Source organism: Taeniopygia guttata, chromosome 18, assembly GCF_048771995.1.
Source record: "Taeniopygia guttata chromosome 18, bTaeGut7.mat, whole genome shotgun sequence".
Taxonomy (NCBI): Eukaryota; Metazoa; Chordata; class Aves; order Passeriformes; family Estrildidae; genus Taeniopygia; species Taeniopygia guttata.
The window spans coordinates 3,926,582-3,940,532 of record NC_133043.1 but is presented as its reverse complement, the minus strand read 5'-3'; the positions used below and the strand labels follow the sequence as shown (position 1 = coordinate 3,940,532).

Genomic DNA, 13,951 nt, shown 5'->3' with positions numbered 1-13,951 from the left:
CCAGTCACAGGGGCTGTGTGTGAGCAGGCATCCCTGGGCACTGGGGATGACAGATGGAACTGGAACAGCAGCTCTGTCCCCAGTGATGCATTTACCAGCTGAGCAATTTTCATCTGCAAATCTCCTGTGCCTGCAGAGCCATCCCTCACCTTGTGCCACCCTGCCACCATTGGAGGCACAGACCAAAGCTGTGCAGGTGCTCAACACAAACTCCTGGGAGATCATTATCTGTGCACCAGCACCACCAAACTCCAGCCCCTTCCACAGACTCCTAAAACTGACCATTCTACAGACAGAGGATTGATAGCCTGCTTCATGAAAATATATACAAAGGGATTGCCCCATATCTGTCCTGAAAAGGACCCAAGCAACAAATAAACCACAGCAACCCTTGAACATCATCTCACCAGATGCACAATCATCTCAACCCATGCCACTACATTTAACTGGTTGCATAAAAGTGTATACTTACAGAATGCCTGTTTTCCATAGAATCTGCAAAATAAAATACAATGTATAAATTATGAAATGGCACCTTCCAGAGTGACCAGTTTTAAGATCTACAAAATACAGGTATAGGTACTTCAACCTTTTTGTTCATTTTGCAATGATGTAAAATTCCTACCTACATCTAAGCTTAAAGCTCTGGGCTTTGAGGAGTATTCAAGTTCTAGTTTAATGCAAGTACAGGGGTGAGACCAGACATTTCAAAGCCCACACTGAACAGACCTGTTTGGCAGCTTCCCTGATCATGTGCTAGAGCAGAAGTCTCTAGCACACTCTCTAAGAAGTCTCTAAGGGCACAGTCTGTTACTGGACAAGAGTCTTCCTTTTAGAAGCAAGTTCTCATTAGCATTTTACTTCCTAATCCAATTCCTTTCCAGGAAAATAATGTATTGGAGAATTCCAGTAGAGGATATAATTTTCAGGTCAAAAATAACATCTTTCAAAGACACCTGATATTTTTTTAATAAAAGTAGCTTGTTCCCAATGAAAAACCTGAGGGCCAGCAAGCTCTTTCCTTTTACGGTCAGTGAACTTTAAGACTGGATCATACACTTATTTTTAAAAAGTGGATTTAGATATTCAGAAATTTCACAGAATACATTCAAATACCAAAACATAACTATTTCCTTTCCCTCTCAAAGTAAATCCAGTTTTAGGAGAGGACTTCAAGTCTTGTTAAAAGTGTTCATCTGTATGTTCTGTTGAGATATTTCAGACGTGCCATAAGTAAGTGCTGAATCTTGAAAGGTATTTTCTTGGAAAGTGTATCAGATTCACTGGAGAGAGGCTGTGTGAAGGAAATTCATCTAATATTCAAAATAGGGGTTGGACTGGGCCTTTGCATAAATATTCTCAGTATTTTTATATACATGGGGGTCAGTTCCTGAATATGTTTTTTCTAATTATATATATTTTTAAATAGCAAATTTAAAAATCAGCCTTCCATAGGCAGAACACTTATGTAAATTTTGAGAAGCTCCCTGAAATCACTAAATGAAGGACATTATGCAGAGCACTACTACCATTATTAGACCCTAATAAAAGTCTTTTAGAAACTCCCTTGTAAGCCAGCAGAAGTAACAAGGAAACTGAACACAGGTGAAGGTCTCTGGCATGGTACATTCAGAGTTTTATACCCAGGACTTTTAGCCTAAGCAAAGGATTAAAAACTGAGGTGACTACAGCAGCTTACAGCATGAACTCAAATATACAATTGATCTCAGTGTTTGCAAGATTGAGCCATGTATGTTTAGACATTAGGAAACAAATTAAGAAGTTACACGGAACACACACAAAAGCATTTTTGTGTCCTGAAAGCCAACAAAATTGAACAAAACCACTGCTGACCCAGTGCTACATCAAAGCTCAGTTTAAGTGGACAAAACCATACATAAGGTTTATGAAATGAGACATTAACAAGCTGTCATTTAGTCTCTGTCACAATGTATTGTTCTCACAGGAAGGAGGAAATGAGAAATTTTGTGTAAATTCCAGACTTCAAACAACGGGATGCTGGCTACCCAAGGCTCAGAGGTCACAGTGTCAGCGATCCTGCCTCCTTGTTACCTGTCACCCACATCCAGAGCTCTGGGGCTTCCTAGCTGAGTGTCACAGCCCTGCCAGGAAATGTCACACTGGGTCAGGGAAGTGCTGCTGGAAGCCTGGGTGATTTCCACCAGGTACCACTCAGGGCAGCCACCAATAAAAGCACAGTGATACAGTGCTTTTGCTGATTCTTTACCATGTCAATCTTTTTACAATATTTTTATTTCATTTTTGTTTAAAAAAATAATAAAAAAAGAAGGTGATTTTACTTTTTTTACTAGTTTTACTGTAGAACTGAGAGATTTTTCATAACACCTTGCTTTCCCTTACTGCCAAAACTGGGGAATTGGGAAATGCTGGATTCTAGACACACAGAAAAATTGGTCAGGCTTCTGTAGAAGCTCCATGTTTTGTGAAAGGAATCAGAGCTGAAGGTCAGATACTGGTGATTTCTAAAATATTCCCAAGTCTAAAAAATGTAGGTGGTTTTATGGACTGCTGATGGATCTAAACTCTTGGTATTGCTTCTAGTTGATGGGATTTTAAATTCAAAGAACATATTTTTACAAAAGAGTACATATAGCAGGAATTTCAGACACTGTCACCCCCATCTCCTCTACCATTTCTTGTTGCTAGGGGCTATGGAGAGGGGAATATGTGCCTAAACAGCTGCAATTATCAATCCACCTCCAAGGCACCTCCAGCCCTGGTGAAAGCCCAGACTATGAACCAAAGGTGCTGAGCTGCAGACACACACAACGTTCTGCCAAGGCCTTTGCTGGAGCAGTAGCTTCCATCAGGGAATCTTGGCAGGCAGCTTGGGAACAGCTCTGACACGGGGCATGCACATAATCCTGCTCTGCACTGGAGGTTCAAGCAAGGTCAGAAGCTCCCTGCATATCTGTGCCTTACTGAAACCATCTGGCTTTGCCTGATTTTTGGCTGAAGCTATTGTAAGCATTTGGCTCTGGAATCAATGTCTCACAGATCCAGGCCTTAGTCTAGAATATGTCTAGAAACCCAAAGATCCAAAGAGTTTTTATATTGGAGAGAGGACAAGTTATTTGCATGGGTTTGGACTGCCTGCAACTATCATGTGCCCGTAATACCCGAGTTCTGAACAACACAATGAATCCCCAGACCCTGTGAGTTCTTCCTATGCTGGAAAAGAATTCAGTGGGAAATTCTGGCTAAGATGTAGGTGTTAAGCCTGAGGCTCAGGAGCAGGAAAGTATTTGAGCAGATTTCCTGATTGACAGAGCTGATTTTGAATAGATTTGTTCCAACCCTCTGAATGCAATGGGGATTTCTCATGCCTCTTTCCACTGGGCTATATTTATTTTTCCATAGTACATTGTTGGTTGCTGTAGGACTCTTAGAATTTCCTGTCTCACTGCTGCAATTGCTTCCAAGTGACCAATTCATTTTTCCAGACTTAGCAGCATAAGGGCTGGTTCTGCATTTTGTTTGCTGGATTTCCACTTTCCTAATAAGAAATTGGGAATTGTTATCTTGCAATGAGCCACAGTGAGCTCAGTCCAGTGCACGTAAGATCAGTGCAAAGCCTCCCACTGGAGGCACAGCTTTGGGTCTGACACACAGCAAAGACAGAGTTCACTGAAGGATAAAGAATGTACCAATAACATCATCTTCCACAGGAAGTGTCCTGGAAAAACGTGAGGAAATCTGTGAGCTGGAGTTGGCTCTAATTCTCCTCAGCAACACGAACAAGACTGTGCAATTCCAAGAACTGGGATCAACGTTGAGGGAAGGGCTGGAGCTGAGATAAAGAACCAGCATGGAGATGCTTGGGCTTCCTGCCCTACTGCCTTTTGGGAAGATAAAAGGTGTGATGGAAACAAATCATGCCTGAAAGAGCCTCCACCCAGGCAGCTGAACTCGTGTGTGAGACATCCTGACCCTCCCTCCGGAAGAGCTGCCAGCCTGGACTGCAGAACAGGCACAGGAGGCAGCAGGGCCACAGCCATTTTATCGTTCCTGGCAGCCTGTGCATTTAGACAATTGCCTGTTTTGCTTAAGTTTTAGACTATATCCCTTCTTTCTGAACAAAAAGCAGCAGCTTTGGGACTGGACTGGATATTCCTGACTCACAATATGGTTTGGTCTTTTCACAGAGAAACCTAAGAAAGCAGGATTTTAAAGAAATTAGTTCACCCTGGTGAGCTTTAAGGACTTTTACACAAAGCTGTTACTGACCTGAATGGCACTAACTGACCATTCCCCAAACTGCCATTTGGATGAATGGTCTGATTTAAAGTTGAGGCTCGAAGTTGTTGGTATTTTATGTAAAATACTAAAGTAACAGCCCATTGCTCTAGAAAAGGCTTTAAAACATACCTGGGTGAACATCCTGAACACCAAATATGTTTCTGAATTAAACTAATCTTTCAATAACAATGCAAGGACAACTTCTTATCTCACAGAGCAAAGTGAGCAGCATCCTCCTTAAACTCTCATTACAGCAGAGGAAATCCAGCATCCAACCAAACAGAGACTGACATAATTTGACTTTCAATCAAAACATACCTTACTAGAATGGAATTTCACAAATTACCTGCTTTTTCCACTGCAAATGAGTTAACTGTAGTTAACCACATGCAGGTCTTTTGGGACTTGAGATGTGCATCTGACAGTTTGTTTCTTTCTCTAATGTAAAACAACCTCCTGAGTCCTGGCACTCAGAAGGAGGAAAACAGCACAGCAGGGAGGATGGGGAGCCTTATCCACAGTGTGGTGGAGGCACTCATATGGTAGAAGCAGGAGATAACATAGCCAGAACCAGGAAAATAAAAAGAAAAGGAATAATGACAGATGCTCAGCACACTGCCAAAGGCCTGGGGCTTGGGAAAGCTCAGAGCATTATGAACACTATGGATTCATGGTGCAGATTTTACATAAGAACAAGCAACAGCTATGGAACTCAAAACACAGGAGCTGGTTACTGCTATGGCATCTGCCTTACTGGGGATAGCAGTGAGTTGTCAGAAAAATGAGGAGCAAAAATGTTTTAGCTCAGTCACAAAGAACTGCGTCAGACATAACAACTACACACTGTTCTTCAGCTTCCTCTCTAGAGCACAGAATTTCTGGAATGCACAGACAACCCCTTCATAAGACAAAATTGCTTATGAAGCCCTCAATTCTAATGAAATCACAATAGTTACCTACAAACAAATAATAATAATATGTTACATAGGTCTTAGGGGTTAAACCTGCCAAGCTGTGTAGCTGACACCAATTCCTAAACTCGTGATTTCCACAAGGACATGTTTGTCTGAATCGCTGCCTTTCTGAAGCAGGTTGTACTCCTGGGCTTTTGCTCAAAAAATCAAAGAATAGAAAAATGGGTACAACACACAGGAACAGCACCAAGGATTCCAAAATCCCTTTGCCACTGTTGTCAGTCTCTAAACACTTTGTGTTAAGATAGAATATTTTATTCTATTCTTTAACTTCTGCACCCTCTAGTGATGTTCAACATCTGCCACAATTGGCATCATTTAATATGCTTATATTAATATATATTAAAGTAGACAGAATATTTCATAGGCATCCTCCACTGCATTTACATTTTGCCACCTCACAATCACACAGCCTATCAAAAATCCAAGGTAGTATTACATTAACTGTAACCTAGCACTGCATTGCTGGGTGATGCACTGCTTATCTAATTGAAACACTTTTCCTGTGCATCAGTCAGGAAAAACAGACGTGATTGAAACAATAACCTGGTACTGTGTTTCCAAGAATAACTGAAATTGTACAATATTATGTATAAAAGAGCAGGTGGACTGCAAGATTAAGGGATGTTTGCAGATCCTCTGGCTAATTCAGCTCAGTCTTTAAATCATATCCCATTTTACTGCAATTCCCACCTTATGGAATTACAACCTTTAAAGTGCTCTTTGAATTTCAGCTCTGCTGTACCAACCTGGAGTTTACATTCTTCTGGTACATAACACATTCTGTTGTTATGTACCAGAAAAAAAGCAGGGCTGGTGAGTGTTGTGATAGCCACCCTCACACCTGGGCAGAGCAGGTGAGGGTTATACAGCAGCTTCTGCAGCTTTTTATGGGTCCAGTTCACACTCTCTGGAAAACATTTCAGAACATTTGTGGCCTTGGGGCTCAGCCCTAGAATAAACTGGGTTTTTTTTCTCTTGGTAGTCCTGCATGAAGTACCTAGCTATGCTCTTAAGTGTAAAAGATATTCTGATTTCAACTGCAAGGCTGTGAAAAATGAGTACAACACACAGCACAGTACCATGAATTCCGAAATTCCTTTGCCACTGTTGTCACTCTCTAAACACTTTGCCTTAGATGCATGACCTAATCTTTCTGTTTATTCAGCTGTAAAATGGAGATAAAAATTGCCATGTAACAAGGGAAAATTAATTACCATTTTCTAAAGTACATGGAGACCCTCACATAAAAGATTCCCCAGACATATTGTGTCAGAGGTGGGAAATGCCTTATAGTAAAAATAGAAACTTAAAGCACAACAACCAAAAAATAAAAATGGCACACAACAAAGCCTGAATGGGGACAAAATATGAACAGTTTGCAGCCTTAATATTTACAAATCTAGACTTCCTAACACAAAGAGAGGAGAGGAAATCGTTTCCTTGACAAACTATGATGAAATAACCTTCTTTTAACCGACTGTCTCTGAACTGATTAGTGCCAGAACATTTACAGACTGTAATTGCCAGCAAGCTGCCACTGCCCTCACACATGTCTGTGTTAGAGGAGCTGCTGAAATGATCATATTGCTGTAAAGCTTGTAGAGTCTGTTGTTGGGGGCTTTATAGATATTTGCTGGAGTTACACCCAAAGCAACTGGCATATTTTATAACATGTGACAAACATGGTCAATTAAGAGACAAATGTTTCTCTTGAGCAGTTTGAGATAACAGGACCTAGAACCCTGACCCCTAACGGGGATCTTGATTCAAATCCAGATGTATGGCCCAAATATTCAGCAGATCCAGCACAAATGGGTTGATGAAGTAGATATTACAAATATCAATATCATTGATTTATGAGGAGCCATAAAGATTTCATGCAATTTATCAACTTCTGTGATTTTGTAGCTGCACTTTGGTATGTTCCTATCCTATGCAACTTGCAGCTCTTCTTTATTATGGCATTTATGTTCTAAATATTCAGTCTAAATATTATCTTATAAAATAGTCAGTCACAAATTTATCCCTAACCTCTACATACACGCTTCCTTGAAGTGTTTAAGTTTTCACTAGCTTACTTACCATTATTAGTTTTTCTGATTTCACTATAAACTGTTTCAGTCCCCTTCTGTTCAGGAGCTGGAAAATGTATTGGCACACAATCAATATATTTTCTTTTTTTTTCTTTCTTTTTGTTTGTTTTTTATTTTGTTTACCTTATGAAAAGCTCCTTAAAGAAACAGAACACACTTTTTTACTTTCAGAAGAAGCAGCTACATAAGCAGCAATAAGCCTATGGAGTCTGTGTGAAAAAGCAAGTACAACCCCCTCCCCAAATCCAGCCTGTAAGGGTCTGAGAGAAGAATGTCTCCTTCTGTGTAAAAATGATGATGAAAATCTGCTTCCCTTTCCAAATTTGACTTCAACATTCTCCCAATCTTCTTCTGAACTTGAACTAATACTGCTTTAATTTCACAGAGACATCTACCACTAGAGAACAGTTTCTCTGGATCACTTTGAAGAGCTTCTTCAGTTTGTTCTAAGGATTTAGGGATCCTAGCCCTGAGGAAATCTATCACTTGTAAGACAAACTACAAACCCTTTTGGCAACTAGCCTGTCTAAATCTTAAGGACACAAAAAAATAATTTAAATTGCTGTGCTTTGTGAAATGTCTCAGAAGAATATTTGCAGATTTCACACTGCACAGCTTCCATTTAGTGCTATCTGGGAAAGGTCTCCTTTTGAACAGAGCCCTGTCTAAAGGCCTGAAAATAGCAAGAATAATTTTCTCTGTGGTCAGCATAAACTTTTAACCAGTAGAAGAATAGAACAATCTCCTGGGTTTATTGCATGGTTGTAGTTTAATAAGTCCCTGGGCAATCAAATTGCTCCAGAACTGTGTATTTAAAACCACTTTCTTCAGTTGTTGTAAAGGTCTGTGATGGCAGGGTCCAGGAGTTTGCTGTTCATGGATCTCAAAGTGCTTCAGAAACACTCATTCATTTCAGTTAAACTGAATCCTGTGCTTTAGCTATTAAACCCCCCCAACATTTAAAGAATTCAGACATAATGATTTGCAGACTCAGAGTCAGGACTGTTATTGTTCTGTGTTGCCCTGAACAACCCAAGTGTCTCTGGCACCACATTCTAATTTCCCAAAGCTAATTCCAATATTTTTTTTAATGCTGTTCAGCATCCTTTCATGCTGTGAGCTAACACATCAGAATGGAGTTGCAAAACTGCTCTTAATTTAAACAATAGCAGCTACACTTGCCCAAGTGTCTAATCACAGCTTTCAAACCTGCAGCTTTGGCAAGAACTTTTTTGCAAAATAATTTGAAGCTCTCAAGGCATATTTCAAAGGCTTACAAGCTACTTCTTAAATATAAATTCAGTTTCTAGTGAAGAATTAATCTTCTTGGAATTTTAATAAAAGGTAGCTCATTTTGTTTAGGACTCTTTTTTAGCAGGTAACAGTCCTAAATCTACTCCTATTGACTCTGTGCAAAGACTGTTTGAGGCATTTCCTTAGTTTGCTTTTTTATTTTTATCATACCCATTTCATTTTATTGTGGTATAATGCCACTGCCCATGTTATTTCCTTTGTCAACCTTCCAAAAGTCGTCCTGAAAAAATGTGCCAGGAGAAATTACTTGGATTATTTGACATTTTGTTCCCACTCATTTTATAATGTTGCCACCCTAACCAGATATGAAAGTAAAATAAGGAGAACATTCTTACTCAGCCATACTTAACAGTTTCTGCCTTGTCACTTTAAGGATGTTTCCTGATCTGACTTAAGCCCCTGCTTTTGGTTTTTCTCAGATTCCCAGTAAAGGATCTAAATCACTTTGCCATCGTTTTTCTCAACTATGATTTAGAAAAGACAAGCACTATATTTTTGTCAAGCATACAAACTTCATAAGTATTGAATTTAATCATTCTAGATAAAAGTATTCCAGAAATTAACAGATAGCTCAGACATTACTTGAAAACAGGGTAAAACAGTGTTTTCAAATGTAAATAATTCTTTACTGATAAAGACAAGGTGTTCATCCTTCTACAATAATTTCAACTTGTTTGAAGTGACATTCAATCAATCCCAATTCCCAGAAGTGACAAAAAGGCAATGGTTACAGCTTAAATACTGCAGCATTTATTGCAGTACACAGTAGCCTTTCACAGTACACAAAATATGACTCTTCTGCTCCTGAGAACATTAGTATTGACATTGACAACAGTGGCAGGAGGAACAAATGCTTGGAAAGATAAATTAAATTGAGGTTAGGCCAGAGAGATCAAAGAAATCTGCAGTTCCTCAAAAGGCAGAAGGAATCAGACTCTGTGTGTAGCAGCTGGATGAGCAATGTGTGCTCAGAGAAAAGGTAAATGTGATTTGCTTTGTCTTCATTTAGAAAATAGGAGGAATCAAAAGAGGCGTAAAAGGGATTTGGAGCAAGGTGATAATCTGAAAGTTCTGTTCCCTAGGAAGGGCTGGTCATACCCCCCCACAGACATGAAAGAATATTATGACTGGGAACAAAACTATACAATAACACCAACATAGCAGAAGTATCAGCAGCAGTCCTGTGGCCAAATTCTCTCTGTGGGTGCACATGCTTATTACAAGTGAATACTAAGAAACTTGGCTTTGCTGCTCTTTTCCCAAGAATAAATCTCATCCTGTTTTCATTATGATAGGCAGTGCAGAGCTCAAGAGATAACTTAGTTTCATACAACTCCTATTTAAGCAGCATCCTCAGGATGCTCTCAGAGAGGAACACATTAAATACCTTTAGTGCAATTTCCATTTCCATAACCAAAGTACTCCATGGTGTCCTGGGGCAACAAAGGAAATCGATCAGGGAACTGTTCATGTCTCTGTACACTCAAGTACAGTTCAGTCTTACAGAATCTATCAATGTTCTGTGTGCCATGCATAGGTCTGTAGCATGAGACAGAACTCAATTAATATAATCTGATCTCATTTACAAACCACAGCAAACATTATTCTGTGGTTTAATGGGGTTCTATCTATAGAGCATAGATACTATCATATTACTTAGTCTGATACACAGGAATAGTGTTATATATCAAGAATAGATGAAAAAGCTGTTTTTATAGATGTTGATCTTGAATTTAATAGGGCTTTTAATTTAAACAATGCACTATCATACCTTACTGTTCTACACCATTGTAAAATGGTGTGCACACCACCATTGTAGAATTGTAGTGCACACTCAGAAACAGTTGGAACAATTATTAGCCCTACTCTGAAGACGAATACAACAACTCTGGTCCTTCAGTGCAGAATTTAGCAGAGGGGGGTAAATAGCCTGTTTCAAACACAGGGAAGACTCTGTGATGAATGATACCAGGAAGTGAAAACAAAACGGACACGAGGACTGGCTGTTCCGGGAGGGCTTGGCTGCCAAGCTTGAAGAGTGAGCACTCTTGCCCAAACATCTCTGCTACCAGCTAAACAATCATGTCTTTGGTCTCTGAAATAAATGACTAATCCTTCCTACCAGGAAGAAGGAAATTTATCCATTTCTTCCTCAGTCTGCTTCTCATTCAGCTGAAGCAAAGAAGCAAGAACAGAGCATAAACTTCTCTTGCAGGGTTTATTCACTTTAACCTACTTGGAGCTTTTTGCAAATTTCTGAAAGGTTTAGCAGCTTTCAACACAAGGCCATAATGGCATCGGAGTTCTTCAGATGACACAGAATGATTGAAGTGGGCATTTGAGTGGTGAATAAATCTCCATGGATATTTCTCCTTCAAGGTTGCAGACATGTACCTCAGCCCCACACTCTGAGGTCTGGTTACTGCAGGGAGGAGGACAAAATTATCTGGGCATTAATATCTCATTTCTCTGTTTAAGGTGCCACAAATTTCAGAATGGTCTCCAGGTCTCTCCAGACTAAGAGACAAAATCAACACTGGTGTCCCTTCTCTATCACCAGCAAATTACAGCTTTGACCCTACAACCAGTTCCTTTACAAAGGTGGAAATTCCACTAGTTTCTGTTCTCACCATTACCTTACCCTGTGTCAACCTCAAGTGGCCTTCAGTGAATTTGGTCTCTTTAACATGGATATTTCACAGCAGGCTGCCTTCTGCTTAGAGCCACAGCTCCAGCTGGGAGCCTTGCTCCACAGAGACCTCCTCTAAATGGGAATGATCCCAGGGGAAGAACTGCAAGAACAGCAGCACAGGAGCCACAGCATCAGCCAGGTTTAAAAGCACTCCTGGCAGGAGATTGTCAGCACACAAAGCACAGCCCTGGCACTCCCAGGTGCCAATACCAGACCAGTGTCAGGGAGCAGCAACAGCCCCAGAGTTGCTCCCAGAAATAACCCATAGAGACTGGAGAGTTTATTACCTCTGTAAGGATCAAGCGTGGAGACTTCAACTTCAGTGTAATCCACCTCAGCACTCTCAAGGTCAGGTCCTGCCCCAAAAATATCAAGAAGATGTTTCTTTGTAGGACTGCACAATTCATATGAGCTGTGGGCATGATCCTGCTGTCACTGAAATTAATGGACAAGTCCCAGTTGACTGTGATAGGTGCAGGACCAGGCCCTGCTGATGGCAGACGGGAGTTATTCTGCTCAGTTGTAAGGCCTGCCCATTCCTGAGGGTCGTCCCACTCCAAAGGGCAGAAGACCAACTAAAGGCAGATTTCTGAAACAGTGGGACATGCAAATTGTGCCTAAAACTATTACTTGCAATGTAACACCTTCAAAAGTGGCACATAACAAAATGGAGCAGGGAGCTTCCAGGAAATTACCAGAGCTTCTCCCATATTCCCTTACTCTCCCTGCCATTTACTTTCTTGTTTTCTGTTGCTGCTATGGCAGGACACTTCCATTCTGCACTTTCCTCACATTTCATCTTTATGTCTTTCATGGCCTCCCTCATTACCTCTCATTCTCCAAATTTCTGCTTTGCCAATTAGCCCATTTCAGCACTTTTCTCTTAAGCTGCCTCCAAGCCCCACATAAAACATTTGGAATGGAACCCATTTTCCCCCTCAGAATGCTTCTCTGCCACAATACCCACAGAAAGCCTGGCAATGATCAGACATCTGACTTACTAGGACCACTGGCTGACAGGAATTGGCTACCTGGGTACAGCAGACACAAGAAACAGCTGTTGGCTTTCTGGTCTGTTTTTAGAGTGGGGTGGGGAGGGAGTTCTACCACATTTCTGTAAGAGCTGGAAAGAACCACAACAGTCACTCAGACTGAAATCCCGCAGAACTGATTTGGCAGATTATTTTATTCAGATTTCATAGCAGGTTTAATATTTAATTCTTAAATATTTCAAGATCCAGAGAAGTGAAGAAAGGACAGAGAAGTAAAATAAGCAGAAATCTGTAGAAAATCTTGGTTTTTAAAACAAAACAGAATATTTGTTATATAGAACTTAATATTTTGAGTATAAGTTATATTTTTATACCATCCATATTAGATGGCCTGGGATCCAGCACAGCTAATTACACTCCATAAGGCAATTGATAAAAGGGTCCTATTGGTGTCATTTTGGACATGGGAAAAAAGGGATGGCCCTATCATTACCACCTCACAACTACCATTAGAAAACATAAAGACTTTCAATTATAAAATGATTTTTAAATCTATTGTTTAAGTATGGAATTACCTTTACTCTCATCTGTTGATTTCATGTGGTTTTCATTATCTTCAATGTAACCTGATCCTGAAATATGAAAGCCAAAGTTGAGCTGACAAAATCTTTATTGCAATCAATGAAATAAATGAATTACACAGCTGCAATTCCTACTGTCATTATCTGTATTGCTATATAACAAATTCTACTTTTAGATTCCCACCTAGGACATTCAGGTGGGAAGAATGTGGCTTTTTAAATAATCAGCTAACAAACACCCAAGGGGCAACTTTGTCTGTCAGGTGCTCTAAACATCATGTCCACCTGTCATTGCCAAGTGCACCGAGGTGCTGCAACGAAAGGTGCCCAGGCAAGTTAACATCTCTATACTGTGTCCACATCACAGGGCCATGTGCCACAGCTCTAATTTCCTCTCTGAAATAATTTTCTTGCAGCTGTGTCAAAAGCAGAAAGTAGTTTTCTTTTACCATGATTTCTCCATCTGTGATATTGTCAATTGATTGCCTGGGAGAAGTGTCTGAGCAGACTTATAGACCAATCTGTGTAAGACGTGCTCATAAAAACTCTACAAAGATAAAATGACAGAAGATACCTTGGACAATGTTATTGGCATCCCTCTGTATTCCCAAAACATTGGGCCCCATCCAAGCAATAACTATGAAGTCCAAAACTTTAAATAGATGTTTAATTAAACCAACTTACTAACAGTCTTATAGCAAAACATCCTACCTGAATAGTAGTTTCCATCACTGGGCGGTCTTGTTAGTTTTTCACTTGTCAAGTTTGGAGCCAAGGCAGAACTGAAAAACAAACCAATAAAATTTGATGTAATTATCCAAAACCAGTCAATAAAACCAACAACATGATTCTGTGCAAAGATCAGTCACTGTCTATGCTGACTACCACATATTCTTAACCAGTGAAACTAATGAAAATTTTGCCTTCGCTTTAGGAGAAGCACAAGGAAACTTTAAGGTCAAAAATGTTCCCTATTGCATTATTCTTCTTTAAGACCGCTGTATTTTCAATTTTATTCCAT

At 40.0% G+C, this 13,951-nt stretch overlaps 1 protein-coding gene across 13 annotated transcripts in view; it reads right to left on the bottom strand.

Annotated features, from left to right (window-relative positions):
• The window catches only part of PECAM1 (platelet and endothelial cell adhesion molecule 1), a 44,945-nt gene that overhangs the window by 5,758 nt on the left and 25,236 nt on the right, over nucleotides 1-13,951 (bottom strand). For 4 of the 13 annotated variants that reach the window (XM_030287448.4, XM_030287449.4, XM_030287455.4 and 1 more), the window contains 5 exons: nucleotides 13,642-13,712; nucleotides 12,925-12,981; nucleotides 11,645-11,713; nucleotides 7,341-7,397; nucleotides 473-495 (listed from right to left, as the gene is read on the bottom strand). In XM_030287448.4, coding sequence (XP_030143308.4) covers nucleotides 473-495; nucleotides 7,341-7,397; nucleotides 11,645-11,713; nucleotides 12,925-12,981; nucleotides 13,642-13,712 — 277 coding nt within the window. Of the gene's footprint in view, nucleotides 1-472; nucleotides 496-7,340; nucleotides 7,398-9,392; nucleotides 11,088-11,644; nucleotides 11,714-12,924; nucleotides 12,982-13,641; nucleotides 13,713-13,951 lie in introns of those variants that run through there. The other 9 variants (XM_030287451.4, XM_030287453.4, XM_030287457.4 and 6 more) reach the window with 3 other exon arrangements.